At 45.7% G+C, this 17,072-nt stretch overlaps 1 protein-coding gene across 4 annotated transcripts in view; it reads left to right on the top strand.

Annotated features, from left to right (window-relative positions):
• Positions 1 to 17,072, top strand: part of Gfrl (Glial cell line-derived neurotrophic family receptor-like) — a 366,205-nt gene that overhangs the window by 302,462 nt on the left and 46,671 nt on the right. For all 4 annotated transcript variants that reach the window (XM_025299230.1, XM_025299232.1, XM_025299233.1 and 1 more), the window contains 4 exons: positions 3,297 to 3,434; positions 9,309 to 9,514; positions 13,014 to 13,280; positions 14,952 to 14,965. In XM_025299230.1, coding sequence (XP_025155015.1) covers positions 3,297 to 3,434; positions 9,309 to 9,514; positions 13,014 to 13,280; positions 14,952 to 14,965 — 625 coding nt within the window. The remainder of the gene's footprint in view (positions 1 to 3,296; positions 3,435 to 9,308; positions 9,515 to 13,013; positions 13,281 to 14,951; positions 14,966 to 17,072) is intronic.

Here is a 17,072-nt window from a genome sequence, read left to right on the forward strand (position 1 = left end):
CTCTCTCGGGAGAACAGCGTCGTTTACTTTTCCCTTTTGTTCCTTTCTTTAAGGGTAACGCGCTTCTTTTTCCGTGTTTCGCGCTTCACGCCGCCATGTGCTATTTCCTCTCCGCGTCGACGCGCACGGAGAGTCTCCCGCACCCCCTCGCACCCGTCCGCGGCATTCGGCAACATTTTTCTAACCGGAATCGGGCTTCGAGCCCGCCGCGTTCTAATCGCGAGCGCGCGCGCGCTGTCGCAAAAATCCGCCGAAATTCGACGTATCGGGCCGCTCGTCGAATCCCCGAACGTCGAAACTCCGAACGCCACGCGGAACAATGCGCGCGGCTGGGATGCATATGCTGAGCAGCGCGCGATGTTGCAACGGGCGCGCTGCATCCGGTTGCGCGCGCGCAACCCCGACTGACGTGCCGAAAAAGAAAATGCGATACGTTTAACTGACGGGAATGCGAGATCACGATGCGTCGATGCGTGCGATGCGTTCGGCCTGGGCTGAATCGGAAGTGACAGTAAGGATCGCAACCGGGACGAATGGAGCTGTTAGACGAGGAGAGAATGAAATCAACGGAGTCGGGTGGAAATCTGACAAGTAAGCCTAGCCGAGTGTCCTATTCCGATTTTGATGAAATTTTGCATGCATCGAAAGAGAGCATCGAAAAATATTAGATACGTATTTTTTTATATTGGCCCATAAAGCGTTTTAAGGGTAGAAATTACCATTAAAATATTAATTTTTTCGCTTTCTTGTCCTGTACATAAATACTCAATGTCAAGAAATGTTTGGGAAAGTAATGTTTCCGGAGGAACACATCAGCTGTTTTTACGTTACCAAATCCGAATTCACCAGGAAATTTGAGACTTTCAAAATGGCGGATTCAGTATGGCGGATCGATATTTGAAGAATATCATATTTTTCGAAAATTCGTGTACATTTATTAATTTCTCGTGAGTCATGTATCTCAAGGTCTTCAGAATTAAAAACTATAATACATAATCAAATTTAGAAAACTATATTTAATAATATATACTTCACGTATATACTCATTAGCCGAATAAGTCCATATATCTTCATTATTTGGGCAAAGCATCCATACCATTTATTTATTACCATCAGCCTAGAGAAGCCACATACAAAATCATACACCAATTCCAAAAATTGATGGAGAAATATTTTCAAATTTTCATCCGCCATAATGAATCAGACATTTTGAGTTTCAAAATCTGCTACATTCTTCTAGATTTGCTTCTTACTCTGAAGACCTTGAGATATATAAATCGCAGAAAATTAATAAATGTATGCCAATTACGACAGAATCATGATATTCTTCAAATATCGATTCGCCATATTGAATCCGCCATTTTGAAAGTCTTATATTTTCTGGTGAATTCGGATTTGGTAACATAAAAATAACTGATGTGTTCCTCTGGAAACATTATTTTCTCAAACATTTCGTGATATTGAGCATCTATATATAGGACAAGGAAGCGAAAAATTGACATTATAGAGGTGGCTTCTACCTTAAAAACGCTTTATGGGCCGATATAAAAAAAATACGTGTCTAATATTTTTCGATGCTCTATACGCATGCAAAATTTCATCAAAATCAGAGTGGAACACTTGGGTAGGTTTATTTGTGAGTAAATCGCGATCTTTCGTGGGCGCATCAATGTTGATATTTTTTTCTCGTCTCTTTTTCTCTTCCCGCTGGAAAGAAATTTTCCGCATTTCGCGACGGATTTCTCAACCGCGATCGAACGGAGACGGATGAAATCGGCATCGTGCGGATGAGCAACGTAAACTTCCGTCCGTCGGAATTGCGATGATTAATAATAATTATGGACGGTTAATCATCGTTTACGAAATATAACGAATGCGAAGAAAAATTATGAGGCGACACGAACGCGCGCGCGCGCGCGTAGACTTAATTTAATGAGCATACATGCAGCTGCGCGAAAGAATACGCAGCGGCATTCGCGCGATTCTGCACAACGAGAGGGAATTAATTCAGAAACGAGAGAGAAAATTAATCTGGAAGAGTAATATACGTAACGGAGGGCGGAAGGGAGGGAACGAAATTAGTATTATTATATTAATTATTACGGAGGGATTCTCCTGATCGAGATTACGCGATCTCGCGGGATCGCGAGATTACCTTCTTCTCAGGCATTAAATGACGTCAGAATCCTTTTTCCCGCCAAGAGCCAAGTCGCGGCTGCAAATTCGCCTTATCTCACGATCATCGCGAATTCTTTTGCGAGAATAATTTATAATCTCGACGATGTACCTCGGAGAAAATAAATTCGTCGAAATAAAACGGAGGTAAAAATTGAAATCGGGCTGAGAGTTGATTATAACGTCCGCGTGATCCTCAGGAGGAGCGAATCGGAGCTTCAAGTTGGAGATCCCGCGATGACGATTTCGACGGAATCCTCGAGGTGACCCTCGCGTCTCGCGCGGGAAGGTGACTCCGTAGCAGGCTCGCCCTTTTTAACAAGGCTCCTTTAACTTTTAAGTGGCTTTCGGCCGCGAAACAATGCGGAAACTTCGCTCTCTCTCTCTCTCTCTCTCTCTCTCTCTCTCTCTCTCTCTCTCTCTCTCTCTCTCGCTTAACGTCTTACTTTTATCCTCCCGGACTCGCGCGGCGGTTTTTCTTCCTTTTCGTCTCGTAATCCCTTTTGTTCAAGCGTCCGTCTCGAAATAAGAGCCGAACGAACGAGTAAACGAACGGACGACGGAATGCAAAACCGTGGCTGAATGAAACGCGCGGCCAGTCCGCTTAAAGCCCGCCGCGAACAATGCGCGCAGCGCAGAGTCCATCTCGCCGAGCGGGGCCGGCAATTATCGCGTCGATATTGTTATTTCGCACGACCGGAGATCAGCACCAAAGGCGTTGTGTTATCCTATCGAATCGCCGTAATCGACACGGAAAGTGCGAGATGTGAATTATTGGCTCGCGGTCTGAAAGTTCAGTTCGATCCTCGAGTCCGATTCGACTTCACTGCACTCAACGGAAACCAATCGCTCATCAGCCGAGTGATCCCCCATCGTCGTCTGCGATCCTTCGCCAGCATTCCGGCAACGAAACATCGTCAACATTGTTGCCGCAATGCGTGTGTGTGAAAGATGTGTTGAAAATCGAGCCGAACTTGGAAGCGTCGATCGCATTATCCCGCGTTGCGCGTTTCCACGGCTCGATCGGAATCGCTTCGTCGTCATAAAAGGCCACGCGCGCGCGTTTTACAGCTTGGCAAGCGTGGTAATGTGTACGTAAGTCTCTGTTTCTCGTGTCGCAGGAAAACGGATGGCAAAAAGGACGAGTGCATAGTGGCGCAGGAGAAAATGCATCCGGCGTGTGCGCAGCGAGTCGACGGCGCCGAAATGCCGACGTGTCACAGCCTGGCCGAGGCCTGCAAAGAGAACAAGGGCTGCAGGTGAGGAGGAAGAACCGCATTCTCGTTCGCGCTCTCGAAAATTTGCATGTCTCTCCATGAATTATCCGCGCTCACGCTCCGCGCGCGCGCGCACCGCGTCTCGTCACGGGACGCGCGAACGCAAGCGCCGCGCTTTTCGAGCGCGCGAAACGGGAGTGTCTGCTGATAAGCGACGCGCGCGAATGAAAGGGACGGCTGATAAAATCGGCGTCATTAGCGTCGTTCGACATCACAACGCAGATTGTGTTTCGCGCCTTCTCACGAAAGCTTTCGAGACAGGATACAAAGGACAGTTATATTCTTCGTCCACAGGCGCGCGTTATCTTCCGCGTCTAACTTTCTCGGATAGGAGCGAGCTTAGACGAAGCACGAGCGTGTTCGCCGCGCACAGACTGCCCTTCTCTGACGCAGCCATCGCAGCCTCCTGCGGAATTCTCAGTCTATGTATATCGGGAACGAAACTCTTCGAGAAGATCGCCGATTATTTCGAGCCGCCCATTTTTCTTTTTCTCCCTCCTCCTTACCTTCCTTCTCTCCTCTTCTTTCCTTTTTTTCTTCTTCTTCTTCTTCTTCTTTTCTTCCTTCTCTTCTCCTTTTTTTTTTTAGTTCGGTGCTGTTGAGAAGATTAAGAGCTCGCCCGGCAAATTTCGAGGAGATTCCGCGTGTCGGTTCTTTCTTAACAAAAGTTTCATTGGATCAGCGAAATAATGCGAAAAACTCACACGAGATAAAACAGTTTGCTCGAGTGCTCGAGCGGATTCCCCGGGCAAAAAACCGATAGCTGTGTATATAGTAGCGTCGCGCGCGTACACGAGGACCGGAAAGGTGAAGGATGCGTCGTCTCGCTCCGCGCGCGCTCTCACGGTCCTGCGAGAGAACGGACGAGAGGACGAACGTCCTCGCCCGGCTAAGGAAATATTGCATTAGCGCGCGGATAAATCTTGTTGGATCGCGATTTAACTTTAAAATTGAAAAAGTTCCGGCGGGACCGCGAGAAAAAAATCAGGGGCACCGTGTTTGCGGTGTTTAATCGGCCGCTCCGGCGGGTTTGCTCAGTGAGATAAGATCGCCTCGCCCTAATTGGACATTACTATTTTACGTGTCGATTCTCCGACCGCAGCCTCGTCGCGTGCCGTGCCGCGCCGCGCCGCGATTTTTGCCCGGCCAGAAAATCGCGGGCGCGGCCGCGGGAGGAAGATTTCGCCGCAGGCTGCGGCGAGTTTATTCATTTTTTACAGCGCGCTGCGCGCGCTTCTTCTCGCGCGATGACGTGTCTTCGTGATTTAACGCTGTTCGCGCTGAATATCTCGCAGGCGGAAAGCCGCGTGCGCGTGGATATTCTAACAGCGCGTAGATCTCCGTGGCGGATTGATTTCGCGTAAACTCCAGGAATATCAAACAGCCGCGGGACGAAAGCCACATAGTGCGATTGACGCCCGCGATCCGGGCTTCGACATTTTGTGGAATAGTCGGAGCGCTCACCGCTTTTAGTCAGATCAGTCAGAGAATGTCGTTCAACCTAAAACCGATTTCCTGGGTCACTTTCGCAATAGTGAGATATTTAAGTTCTCTCGATGCTTGCGAGAGTTGCATCAATGTCGATTAGCGGTAGTTCTAGTTAATTGAATTTGCTCTCTCTCTCTCTCTCTCTCTCTCTCTCTCTCTCTCTCTCTCTCTCTCTCTCTCTCTCTCTCTCTCTCTCTCTCTCTCTCTCTCGACCTCCCCCTTCTCCCTTTCTTTCCTTCTATGCATCTATATTACAGTGAAGATTGTAACTTTGAGGGAAAGAGGGAGATAGATAAAGGGCAAAGGGGAAACGGAGAATCTGATCCAGACGGAATTTAGTTAACTGAAACTGTCGATGCGATTCAGTTTTGGTGAGTCAGCGATGCATTATTGATGGCTGTCTAATTTTCGACCGATCTGTCGCTTGGTAGTGGACGTGACCCGAGACAATGTTGAACCCGACGCGAATCTACCTTAAGAGTCTTAAGTACGAATCTCGTGAATTAAGGAAACGTGAAATTAGTGTCACCTACGAGCTGAAATCTTCTCGAAGATAATTTTCCTCCGTGTCTCTTCCGTAAATGACATTTTATGCCCTCGCATTATATTTTTATTCCGACCTTAATACGATATAAAAAGAAATTGTTGCATTTGCCGTTTAAAATAAATTTATGCACGGGGACAAAGAGTTGAAATTACCTCTATATCAACGATCTCGTGTAAAAATATTCCCTTTTTGTTCAAGAATAATAACATTGATTTGGCACAGTTTTACAATTTTACTCGCATTTATTTAATTAAATTTGATCTTCTAACATCTGACGGTGTAAATTAATATTTTTGCACGTTGGCAAATAACATTAAATGTTTTGCAGTGTTGTTGTGTGTACATGTATGTGTATGTGTATATATATATATTTTTTTTTTCTCTTTTTTCATTGAAATTTGATTTACAATTTGTTGAGCACATTGTTTTAATTGTTATGGCATATCAGAGTATCGATTAACCTGCTGCTATTCGCGCAAGTTACAAAGATTTAAAATTCGATAAAGATATTAATTAAAAATTGTGTGTCGATCAAATATAATCTCTCCACAAGCTATGAACTCTCCTAATTAAATATATGTCAAAATATATCCAATCTATGTGAAACTCTCTCTATCAATGACACACGTAATGTCATAAATGTTTTAATATTGTAATAGAGAATTTTATGCAAAGCGCAAGCGAAGGAGTCGTAATTCCGTAAATGTCCCTTTGGACATGTGAAAAATTTTCATTAAAATAATTAGCAATTTTTCACGCGAACACGAGATTTGTTACACGCGTCTTATGCAATTTTCACGGATTACCGTTCACGTCGCGAGTCGATATACGCGTTATTAAAATTACTCGCAGTTGTTTCACTTAAAAAAAACAAAGAGCGCCGCGCGAGAACATTATCGATCTCAATTTAATGGTAAAATAACAGATGTAACGGCGAAAATATCAGACACAACGTACCTACTATTGCAGGCTAAAATACACCTCGGGCGCTGATAAATACGCGAAAAAAAAACAGTGCGAGTAACGGAGCGGATTAAAATGGGCGAAGAAGAGGCGCGATCGCGCGACGGATCGTGTGCACGCACACTCGCGGATCGATTAAATTAAAATACGCGCCCACGCACGCACGCGCAACCCGATTCGGAGTATTAATTGATTTATCGCTGAGGGCGAACGAATCCGTTTTTAATTTTGCCATTTAGAGGTATCCACGGACGCGCGACAGAGAAACGAGCGACTGCTCCGTGCCATCGATGCACATTTCGCGCCTTGACGCGTCCTCGCGCGCTTCAACGTGTCTTCGCACGAATTTTATTCCATCGCCTTCCTAATCGATTTCAATCGAGTCCTTTTATCTCCCAACGCGAAGCTCCGGATTGCATTAATTAATACGCACATAATCATGTTTCTTTCATGTTAAAATTACACGTCGAATGAAAAAGATTCTCTCATTGCGCGCGATTTTTTCGAGACACCCGGTGTGTACGTACAATCTTGCTACTAGTCGTTTTGTCGACGTGTACTTTGTTAAGAATAACTTTGACATATATCTCGGTGCTTTCAGATTTAAATATTTCGTCGATGTGTTTTTTTAACTGCACAAATGGCGGCGCACATTAAATTGAACCGACAAAAGGAGAGGAAAGAAGAAGGTAGAATCGACCGAGCTAATTCGTTTTTAATAATTAGTAGTCATTAATTGGCGAAATTAAATCTTGGATCGCGATTGATTGGCTCTGCTGCAACGATAATGACTCTCGCTGGATGTAGCGAAATGTCAAACGAATGGCGTGTTCATTAACGTTCATTTCAAACCAGTTATTCGACGGCTACTGACGTGGCGCTTTGTTCTCTAACTTTTATTTGACTTCCGTCTCGCGCAATCGATAGTATGCAGCGGTGCGACTTGATTGGTAAAACACCAGGAAATGAGACTTTTCATTCACGCGAAGACGAGAGGCCGACGGATCTCAAAATGAAGGCTCATCGTTCCCGTGGCGAAAAATGACGCGATTTAGTTTCGCGAGAGCTCCACACACACACACACACACAGAGAGACACAGTGCACTGATAGAAAAATATAGTTGAATTAAATATAATCTCACTATATTTTACAGTTCATTTTGGCGTCAACCATACTTTTATAGTTGGCGGAACCTGCAAAATATAGTAGAATAAACACAAATATATAGTCAATGATTGTCTTAAATAATTGTTTAGTTACTTTTACCACATATATGGTAATTCCTCATTCACAAATATAGTGAGATTTAATATTCATATAGTTACATCTGTCATCATTTAGCAAGTATTCTGGTAATATTGACTATATAAAAGAGTTACTTTACCTACCATTTTATATCTATGTCCATACAATAATTTTAGTTTAACTTACTATAATTCTTAGTAAAAATATTATATATGGTTGGTTATACTATGCCTATATCGTAATTATTACCGATATTACGGTAATACTTACTATAAATATGATATTTCGGACTATAATTTAATTACTATATCATTATAGTTCCAAACATCATATACTTTTATCTCAATGTGCGTGCCTGTTTATTATGCACGATCGAATATCGCTGGATTCGTGTGCACGGCTATGGAATTTTCGCGCCCGACAATTTTCGAGAGAACAAACACAGATCTCCCGCCGAAACGACGCGGGCGAAGCGCGCGCGCGCGCGCGCGGAAAAAAATACACCCGGCCGTATTTCGCGCCGCGACGTCATCATGACGTCATTATTCCGGCACTCGCGCCCGTCATTACACGGATCATTGTTCCAATTAAAAATCGCGCGCGCGCGCGCGCGCCTCGGACGAAACGCTCCTGCGGGAACAAAGCTCGCGTTACAGCGCAGGTAGCGGGCCGTGCGCATTGATTATGGGTACATATCAATTGTCGCGGCGCCGCGGTGCAGCCGATACAGTCCCTTTGGTCATCGCCGGAGTACACCCAGCGATTGCCCATTGTTGCTGCATTAGTCCCCTCGGTCATCCAGTATGTCACGTGGCGAGCGCGCGCCGCCGGGACGCTCGATGATTGTTCCAAGGTATCACTTAGTGATCGGCGATACGCGCCGGACGACGCTTCGCCGACGCTTCTGTCTTTCCCTTCTTTTTTCCAAACCGAGCCATGGCGCGTCCCGAGGTCGCTGCTCGGGCAATTGAGTCGATGTTGCTCTCGCATAGCTCGCTCCCGAAGCGTCGCTCGTGCACTCGCGGCTGACTATTGACGTTCCAGTGGAACGTCGCACGCACACTCGTCGGTCTTACCTCGCCTTATTTCTTCCGGCCAAGTCAAACGAACGGTCGACGGATTGCGAGTCACTGCTCACGAGCTCTGATGATCGCATCGTTCGAATTCACCGTCGTAATATCGCGCAGCGCGGTGTATGTTATTCGATGAAAGCTTCCTCCCTCCGTGAGTTGTCTTCTTGCCGTTCCCGCGAGGTCACGGATTTCAAGTCGGAGCTCGATACTCGCTGAACTCGCCTCGCGAATCCACGACAGTGACTCGCGAATGCTGCTGCAGTTCCGAGCAAAAGAATCGGAGCTTGAAATTATCCCAAATAATCGGATATCATCGCTCAGCGCGAGTGCTGAAGAGCGTCGACGAGGAGAGCTAGCAGCTTTCTTCGCCTCCTGCGCACCGTGACGTAATCGAGGACGAAGAAACTCGCGGGACGACGGGTGGCCTCGCTATTCCCGCGACGCGACCGCCTCGTCGACTATCGCACATTGTTAACATAACGCAGCAAGCGCGACGCAAGGGGCGATTAATATCCCGAGTGTTCTCGACTTTTCCTCAGGCTCAGGCTGGAGTACTATGAGCAGAGCTGCGCGGTCGACAGCGTGACGAAGAAGTGCGCCGGGCCGACCACGGAATGCAGGAAAGCGATGCTGGGCATTCTCGGCACCGAGCTGCGCACCAATTGCGCCTGCAAGGGCACCGAGATCAATCAGCTGTACGAGTGTCTCGGTTGGCAGCGGCTCCTCTGGGTGAATCCCTGCGTGGGTAAGCGAGAAACCCCCGGCTTTGGAATCACCGCTCGCGCGAGCCTCTGAAAATTCCCTCCTACTTCCCCCTCCCCCCGCGATCGGGATTAACAACCCCTCGCACTTAATTGGCGAACTCGTAGACCGTACATATGTGTCTGTTTAACCCTTTCGCTGCTGTGGCCGCGTACGCGTCCCGGGGAGAAATGCATTGCCACCATTTGTCCCGCCAGGAAAATATTAACGGGGCAAAGTCGAGTTGCATAGTCGCCCTCTTTCGGGACTTTGTAGTTTTTTTCTTTCTTTCCGATGTTATGCTCTTGTACCTTCTCTCATTTGCTTTGTACACATAACGGACTATTAAGACCTGACGGATTCTTAAGCGTTAAGAAAGCGTTCGATGACGAAAAAGTTGAGTGAACGGAACAAAATCGTTGTAAATCGACTCGCGCATATTTTGCACAATTTCATCTTTCGTGTACGTTTGGCTAAACAATATCCCTTTCTCTCTCTCTCTCTCTCTCTCTCTCTCTCTCTCTCTCTCTCTCTCTCTCTCTCTCTCTCTCTCTCTCTCTCTCTCTCTCTCTCTCTGTCTTTCTCTCTCCCTCTTTTATTCCCTCAGTCTAATTCTCAGAGTTTGCGAAAGCTCGACGAATCCCTATGACGAAAACTTCAACTAGAGCTAAATCCGCCGAGAAAGTTGTTTAATATCGAATATTAAAAAGACGTATTTAAGTTTAAGAGAGAAAACTTAAGAGAGAGAGAAAGAAGAGACATAATTAAGTAACAAAACTTTATGCGTAGCTAATATCTCCCGAGGTTCGCTTTTAAAATGAATTTAATTCACCGAAATATTTAACATTGACAGCTCGAAGAGTTACGATGAAGTTCGCGCAAGAACGCCGACGAATTTACCGCCGTTAATTTCCACCCCGCCGGATAGCTCTCTCTCTCTCTCTCTCTCTCTCTCTCTCTCTCTCTCTCTCTCTCGCTCCGCGTATACGTATGAACGTCGCGGCGCATAAGTAGCGTGTTAATAAACAGAAGCGCACGAAGCATTACCACCGATGCATCGCTCGGCGTGATGCACTCTTGGAACGCAGTGGGAAATGCAATTTCTTCGTATCTAAATGACTTATCTACCGGCTGAAACGCCCGCACTCGCCGTGCTTTACAGCTCGACGGGGTCGAGAGGGATCGATAAGGGCCATCCTGTGTCGTTTGTTCGACCGGTGTAATTGCGATTCTGTGTACGTGCGGCATCGCGATGCACCTTCGTGGTTCGTCACCGGTCGTTATAGATCACCGCCTTCGCCGTTTTCCCGCGGCGACGCACGCGGTGTTTTTATTCGACTTATTTGAAATACGAGATGTCGCACGCGTGGATGACTCTCTCTCTCTCTCTCTCTCTCTCTCTCTCTCTCTCTCTCTCTCTCTCTCTCTCTCTCTCTCTCTCTCTCTCTCTCTCTCTCTTTTCATCGGAGTATATTTATTGCAGGCACGCGTTAAAGACGCGGGCAGAAACGACGTCGTCTTCACACTTTATTTCCATCGGGATGATAACATATTGCTCTTTTCGCGAAGAAAACACGTTGTATCGTCCGTTGTATTCCGATGATTTCGGACGTTGAAGATGCACAATCGATTTCGAAATAATTTCCGTACGCATTTTTCACGCGATACAGGAAGGACAGAAACATTAGCTGATGATCGTAATGATAACGATAAATAATAGAGTGGCCGCGATCCCATTCGGAGCGCTGTGAATTATCGAGAGATAAGTTTATTTGGCAATAATATTAAAATGAGCTTTCGATGTATACTTTCATTTATACGAGCTTTCATTTATACGATTTAATTGTAATCGCCGCAATTCCGCCGTTTTGTATTGTTGACGCATAATAAACTGCGTTTATTCCGTAAACACGAGGATGGTAATTTTAATAAATTAGGGACCGCGCGAGCAGGAAGCTAAATGGAGTAGAGAATTATAATATGATATGGAAAATTTCCCGGCGATTAGCCTGCCTTTTGTGAATCGAGCATCGGTCGTTCTAAGGGCACAATGCAAAGGCGTCTCGCCGGCAATTTATTTAGTTTAGCTTGACGCGAATATTACAGCGGCGCGCCATGAACTTTCAGTTTAATTACACACGCGCTCCCGCCGCAACGAGACGTAATCCTTCCGTGTCGCGCGGATTTTTCACTAATTCAAACTTATCGTTTTATCCCGAGAACGTTGCGCCACGTAGAGTAACGCGTTTACGCTCCGCGACAATTCCGACGCGCGACGTAACGAGTAATCGCGATAACATGTACCGGACACGGACGGATGCGGGATGTTTGAAGACTCGCGAAGATACCGCAACGTCCTCGCGAATTATTATCGTCGATTTTTCGCGGCGTGATCCGCTTCCTAACGGCGGAGGGAGAAGAAGAAGAGGAGAGAGAGAGAGAGAGAGAGAGAGAGAGAGAGAGAGAGAGAGATGAAAATCCGGATTAGATCGTCCAACGCAACGCGAAATTTGCAATTTCTTCGCGCGGACTTTATATCGCAAATGCTGACAAGCATAATCTATCTCGCGGAAATAAAAGTGTTGCAGCTCGTCGTTGCAGCTCGTAAAATATTATCACGCGCATCTTGCGTTCCCCATTATTGCTGTACGCGTCCCGCAAAAGGACGAGGCGCTCCGTGCCCCTTGAAAGTGTAATCACCCGGGAGTCCCCGTCCGGTAGCTGAAATATTTCGCGGCAGCTGCAGCGCCGGCGATACGGGACCGGGCGACTTTCCCGATACTTTCATACTTTCGCGTCGGATGGCTACACGTGTACATTCAACTGCAATTTTACAGGCTCTCCGTTCGGCACTTTATATTGCTTAGCGGTTGTTATTTGCGGCCGCACGTCCGTTCTCGGTCGCGCGAGGGACTGTATATATACATGTGAGAGGGAGAGAGATAGAGTATTAAATTGAAGTTAGCTCCGAGGCGACGATGCCGATTCGAGTTTTTCGTGCTTATTATTGTGCCATGAAACATTGTAAGTTATGGCGGAGAGTGAGAAGAAGGACTTCTCGATCCCGGTCCGGTTGATCACACAAGGTGAGAAGTCGTAAGTAACTCTGTACGAAAGTAACATCGCGGAACAATGACTATCGCGATGCAAAATGGGAAAGAGTGCGTTTCGAGGCTGGAGGATTTTGTCCAATCGACAGCTTAGAGATAATCGCACCCTTAGGAAAACGGCGTCGCGTCAGACGACGAAGCATGCCCTCGCAATTTATCTCCCCTTCCTTTTTTCTTCTTTCATACCGGATTCTGAATGGAGCGTCCGAGAAACAGGAGAGGGTGAAGGACGCTACGGTCGCTTCCGTCGATTTAAGTACCGCACATGCGTGTGAGAAAGACGCGCGACTTTCCGCCAACTTCTCCTCGAACTTCTCGTTGAGGTTGTCGCGAGTGCCCGATCATTTCCACTTCTCGCGATATGTTTCGAGGGTGATTCGTCGATGATTACAGTGGAATCGCAGAAGGACTATCACGCGCGCCGAAAACACCATCATCCGCGCACGACGACGACGACGACGGCGACGGCCACGGCCGTCGCGTCGACGACGAGGTCACCGGCGAGCACGACGGCGACCACCGCGGTCGAACAAGTGGAAGATAATCAAATACCGGAAGTGACGAGGTGGCCGACCACCGAACCCACGGAAACTTGGGAAATCACGACCACTACTATAAGCACCACTCCGAGCACCACCACGACCACCACGATGCCGCCGCGTGAGTCCGAACATGCTTAATGATTATTAATTCCTCGCTTGATGATCGCGTTAATCCTTGCGTCGTTCTCCTTGCACCGCTCAGCCTGTAGAGGACGTTTCAGCTCCGCGCACGCTGAAACTTTGTCCGCTGACCTCGCTGAAGCGAGCAGATGGATTTGTCAGACACAACGGGAGACGAGGTGTTGTCCAATTCTGAAGAATTAAGGGAGGAATTACATATGAAAGGCCGTTATCAAGGCTATTTTTACGAATTTTTTTAACAGAAACGGTAAGATCAATGGATTTGAAATTTTCATAGTGTATTCATTAATGCTCAAAGTATAAAATAAATTTCATTGAATCACAAGAATCGATCTATCTAATTTGTAATTATAGATAAAAATACAGTCATGCGTTTGCGAGCTCTATGTTTGCTGTTGACACATAATTCCGGGCCTCTCACTATTCTGGAACCAAAAAATGGAAAAAATTTTTGAAATATACAGTTACCATTATAGCCTGTTTCCAAATGAAGGCAGTGAAGCCAAGTTTGGAAAAATAATGACTATACAAAAAAAAATATCGGAAATGAAACTTTTTTCAACTTGTAATCATGTTTTAAAAAAATGAATAAAATAAAATATAACTGTGTTCGAGGTAAGGGTGCGAAAACTACATGCCTACTGTATACTGTGTAAAAATTTCAAATTATTCGGTTCGATAATTTTTGCGTAATCGTGCCGACAGTTTAAGAAAATGGTGTTTCCAGATAAACGTGTTTAAAGTTTTATGTGTACTTTCCATATACAGATAGTAACAAATGCATTTTATACTCTGAACATTAATGAATACACGTGAAAATTTCAGATCCATTGATCCTACCGTTTCTGTTTTAAAAAATCGTAAACATAGACAACGAATAAATCGGAAGATATTGATTCGGTAATTTTTCAGACACCTAACGAGGACATTCCGTTTACTCTTGAATACCCGGACTTACTGTCGGAATTTTATAGAAAAATGAGAAGTCCTCTGCACCGACATAACGGATGATTTACATCCCGGAATAATAATCTTCATTTTTCGCGAGCATTTTTTTACATCAATATATAATTGTCTCGTCAGAGAATTTAACATGAAATTTAACATGAAAATGCTTCACACACAGAAACGCTTTCGTGACTATCGCTCTCGGCCGGCTTGACTGGTTCCACGCGGCAAGCGCCTGCCGTGCCGAAAAGGTCAAATTTCAGAATTCTACACGCGATAGAGGCTCATTCTTTGTGGATTCGTCCAATTATAATGGCGAGTTCAACAAAGTGTCTTTTGTACGGTATACCGTACAAGCGGTTACGTGTTTAAATGTCCTGTTGACATTTACGCAGTGTCCCATTACCTGCTGTTACGAGTTTCGAGGTGTCCCCCTCGTGCTAAAGCCCACTTACACTTGTCTTCGCGCAGCTCAATCCACTCAAAGTATTTACAACGTCTCCCTCCCGCGGCTGCGAGTTTTCCACGCGTGCCGGCAGCTCGTGAGAAGGAGAATTTTTAATCTCTTTCGTCTGCGGCATCGAGAGGCAAATTAGGTAGATCGCCTCCGGGCTTGCGATACGGTGGAAAAGGGGCTTGATAAAGGGCCGGAGAAACAATCTGGCGGGAAAGGCAGCCTCTCACGTCACTCTGTTTGCAGGCTTCTGCGCGGTTAAGAGAGGTGCGTTTCGAGGCTGGAGGATTTTGTCCAATCGACAGCTTAGAGATAATCGCACCCTTAGGAAAACGGCGTCGCGTCAGAGCGAAGCATGCCCTCCAAATTTATCTCCCCTTTTTCTTTCTTTCATACCGGATTCTGAATGGAGCGTCCGAGAAACAGGAGAGGGTGAAGGACGCTACGGTCGCTTCCGTCGATTTAAGTACCGCACATGCGTGTGAGAAAGACGCGCGACTTTCCGCCAACTTCTCGAACTTCTCGTTGAGGTTGTCGCGAGTGCCGATCATTCCACTTCTCGCGAATTGTTTCGAGGGTGATTCGTCGATGATACAGTGGAATCGCAGAAGGACTATCACGCGCGCCGAAAACACCATCATCCGCGCACGACGACGACGACGACGGCGACGGCCACGGCCGTCGCGTCGACGACGAGGTCACCGGCGAGCACGACGGCGACCACCGCGGTCGAACAAGTGGAAGATAATCAAATACGGAAGTGACGAGGTGGCCGACCACCGAACCACGGAAACTTGGGAAATCACGACCACTACTTAAGCACCACTCCGAGCACCACCACGACCACCACGATGCCGCCGCGTGAGTCCGAACATGCTTAATGATTATTAATTCCTCGCTTGATGATCGCGTTAATCCTTGCGTCGTTCTCCTTGCACGCTCAGCCTGTAGAGGACTTTCAGCTCCGCGCACGCTGAAACTTTGTCCGCTGACCTCGCTGAAGCGAGCAGATGGATTTGTCAGACACAACGGGAGACGAGGTGTTGTCAATTCTGAAGAATTAAGGGAGGAATTAATATGAAAGGCCGTTATCAAGGCTATTTTTACGAATTTTTTTAACAGAAACGGTAAGATCAATGGATTTGAAATTTTCATAGTGTATTCATTAATGCTCAAAGTATAAAATAAATTTCATTGAATCACAAGAATCGATCTATCTAATTTGTAATTATAGTAAAAATACAGTCATGCGTTTGCGAGCTCTATGTTTGCTGTTGACACATAATTCCGGGCCTCTCACTATTCTGGAACCAAAAAATGGAAAAAATTTTTGAATATACAGTTACCATTATAGCCTGTTTCCAAATGAAGGCAGTGAAGCCAAGTTTGGAAAAATAATGACTATACAAAAAAAATATCGGAATGAAACTTTTTTCAACTTGTAATCATGTTTAAAAAAATGAATAAAATAAAATATAACTGTGTTCGAGGTAAGGGTGCGAAAACTACATGCCTACTGTATACTGTGTAAAAATTTCAAATTATTCGGTTCGATAATTTTTGCGTAATCGTGCCGACAGTTTAAGAAAATGGTGTTTCCAAGATAAACGTGTTTAAAGTTTTATGTGTACTTTCCATATACAGATAGTAAACAAATGCATTTTATACTCTGAAACTTAATGAATACACGTGAAAATTTCAGATCCATTGATCCTACCGTTTCTGTTTTAAAAAATCGTAAACATAGACAACGAATAAATCGGAAGATATTGATTCGGTAATTTTCAGACACCTAACGAGGGACATTCCGTTTACTCTTGAATACCCGGACTTACTGTCGGAATTTTATAGAAAAATGAGAAGTCCTCTGCACCGACATAACGGATGATTTACATCCCGGAATAATAATTTCATTTTTCGCGAGCATTTTTTTACATCAATATATAATTGTCTCGTCAGAATTTAACATGAAATTTAACATGAAAATGCTCACACACAGAAACGCTTTCGTGACTATCGCTCTCGGCCGGCTTGACTGGTTCACGCGGCAAGCGCCTGCCGTGCCGAAAAGGTCAAATTTCAGAATTCTACACGCGATAGAGGCTCATTCTTTGTGGATTCGTCCAATTATAATGGCGAGTTCAACAAAGTGTCTTTTGTACGGATACCGTACAAGCGGTTACGTGTTTAAATGTCCTGTTGACATTTACGCAGTGTCCCATTACCTGCTGTTACGAGTTTCGAGGTGTCCCCCTCGTGCTAAAGCCCACTTACACTTGTCTTCGCGCAGCTCAATCCACTCAAAGTATTTACAACGCCTCCCTCCCGCGGCTGCGAGTTTTCCACGCGTGCCGGCAGCTCGTGAGA

The sequence above is a fragment of the Harpegnathos saltator genome, unplaced genomic scaffold, assembly GCF_003227715.2.
Source record: "Harpegnathos saltator strain DR-91 unplaced genomic scaffold, Hsal_v8.6 scaffold255, whole genome shotgun sequence".
In the NCBI taxonomy this organism is placed as follows: domain Eukaryota; kingdom Metazoa; phylum Arthropoda; class Insecta; order Hymenoptera; family Formicidae; genus Harpegnathos; species Harpegnathos saltator.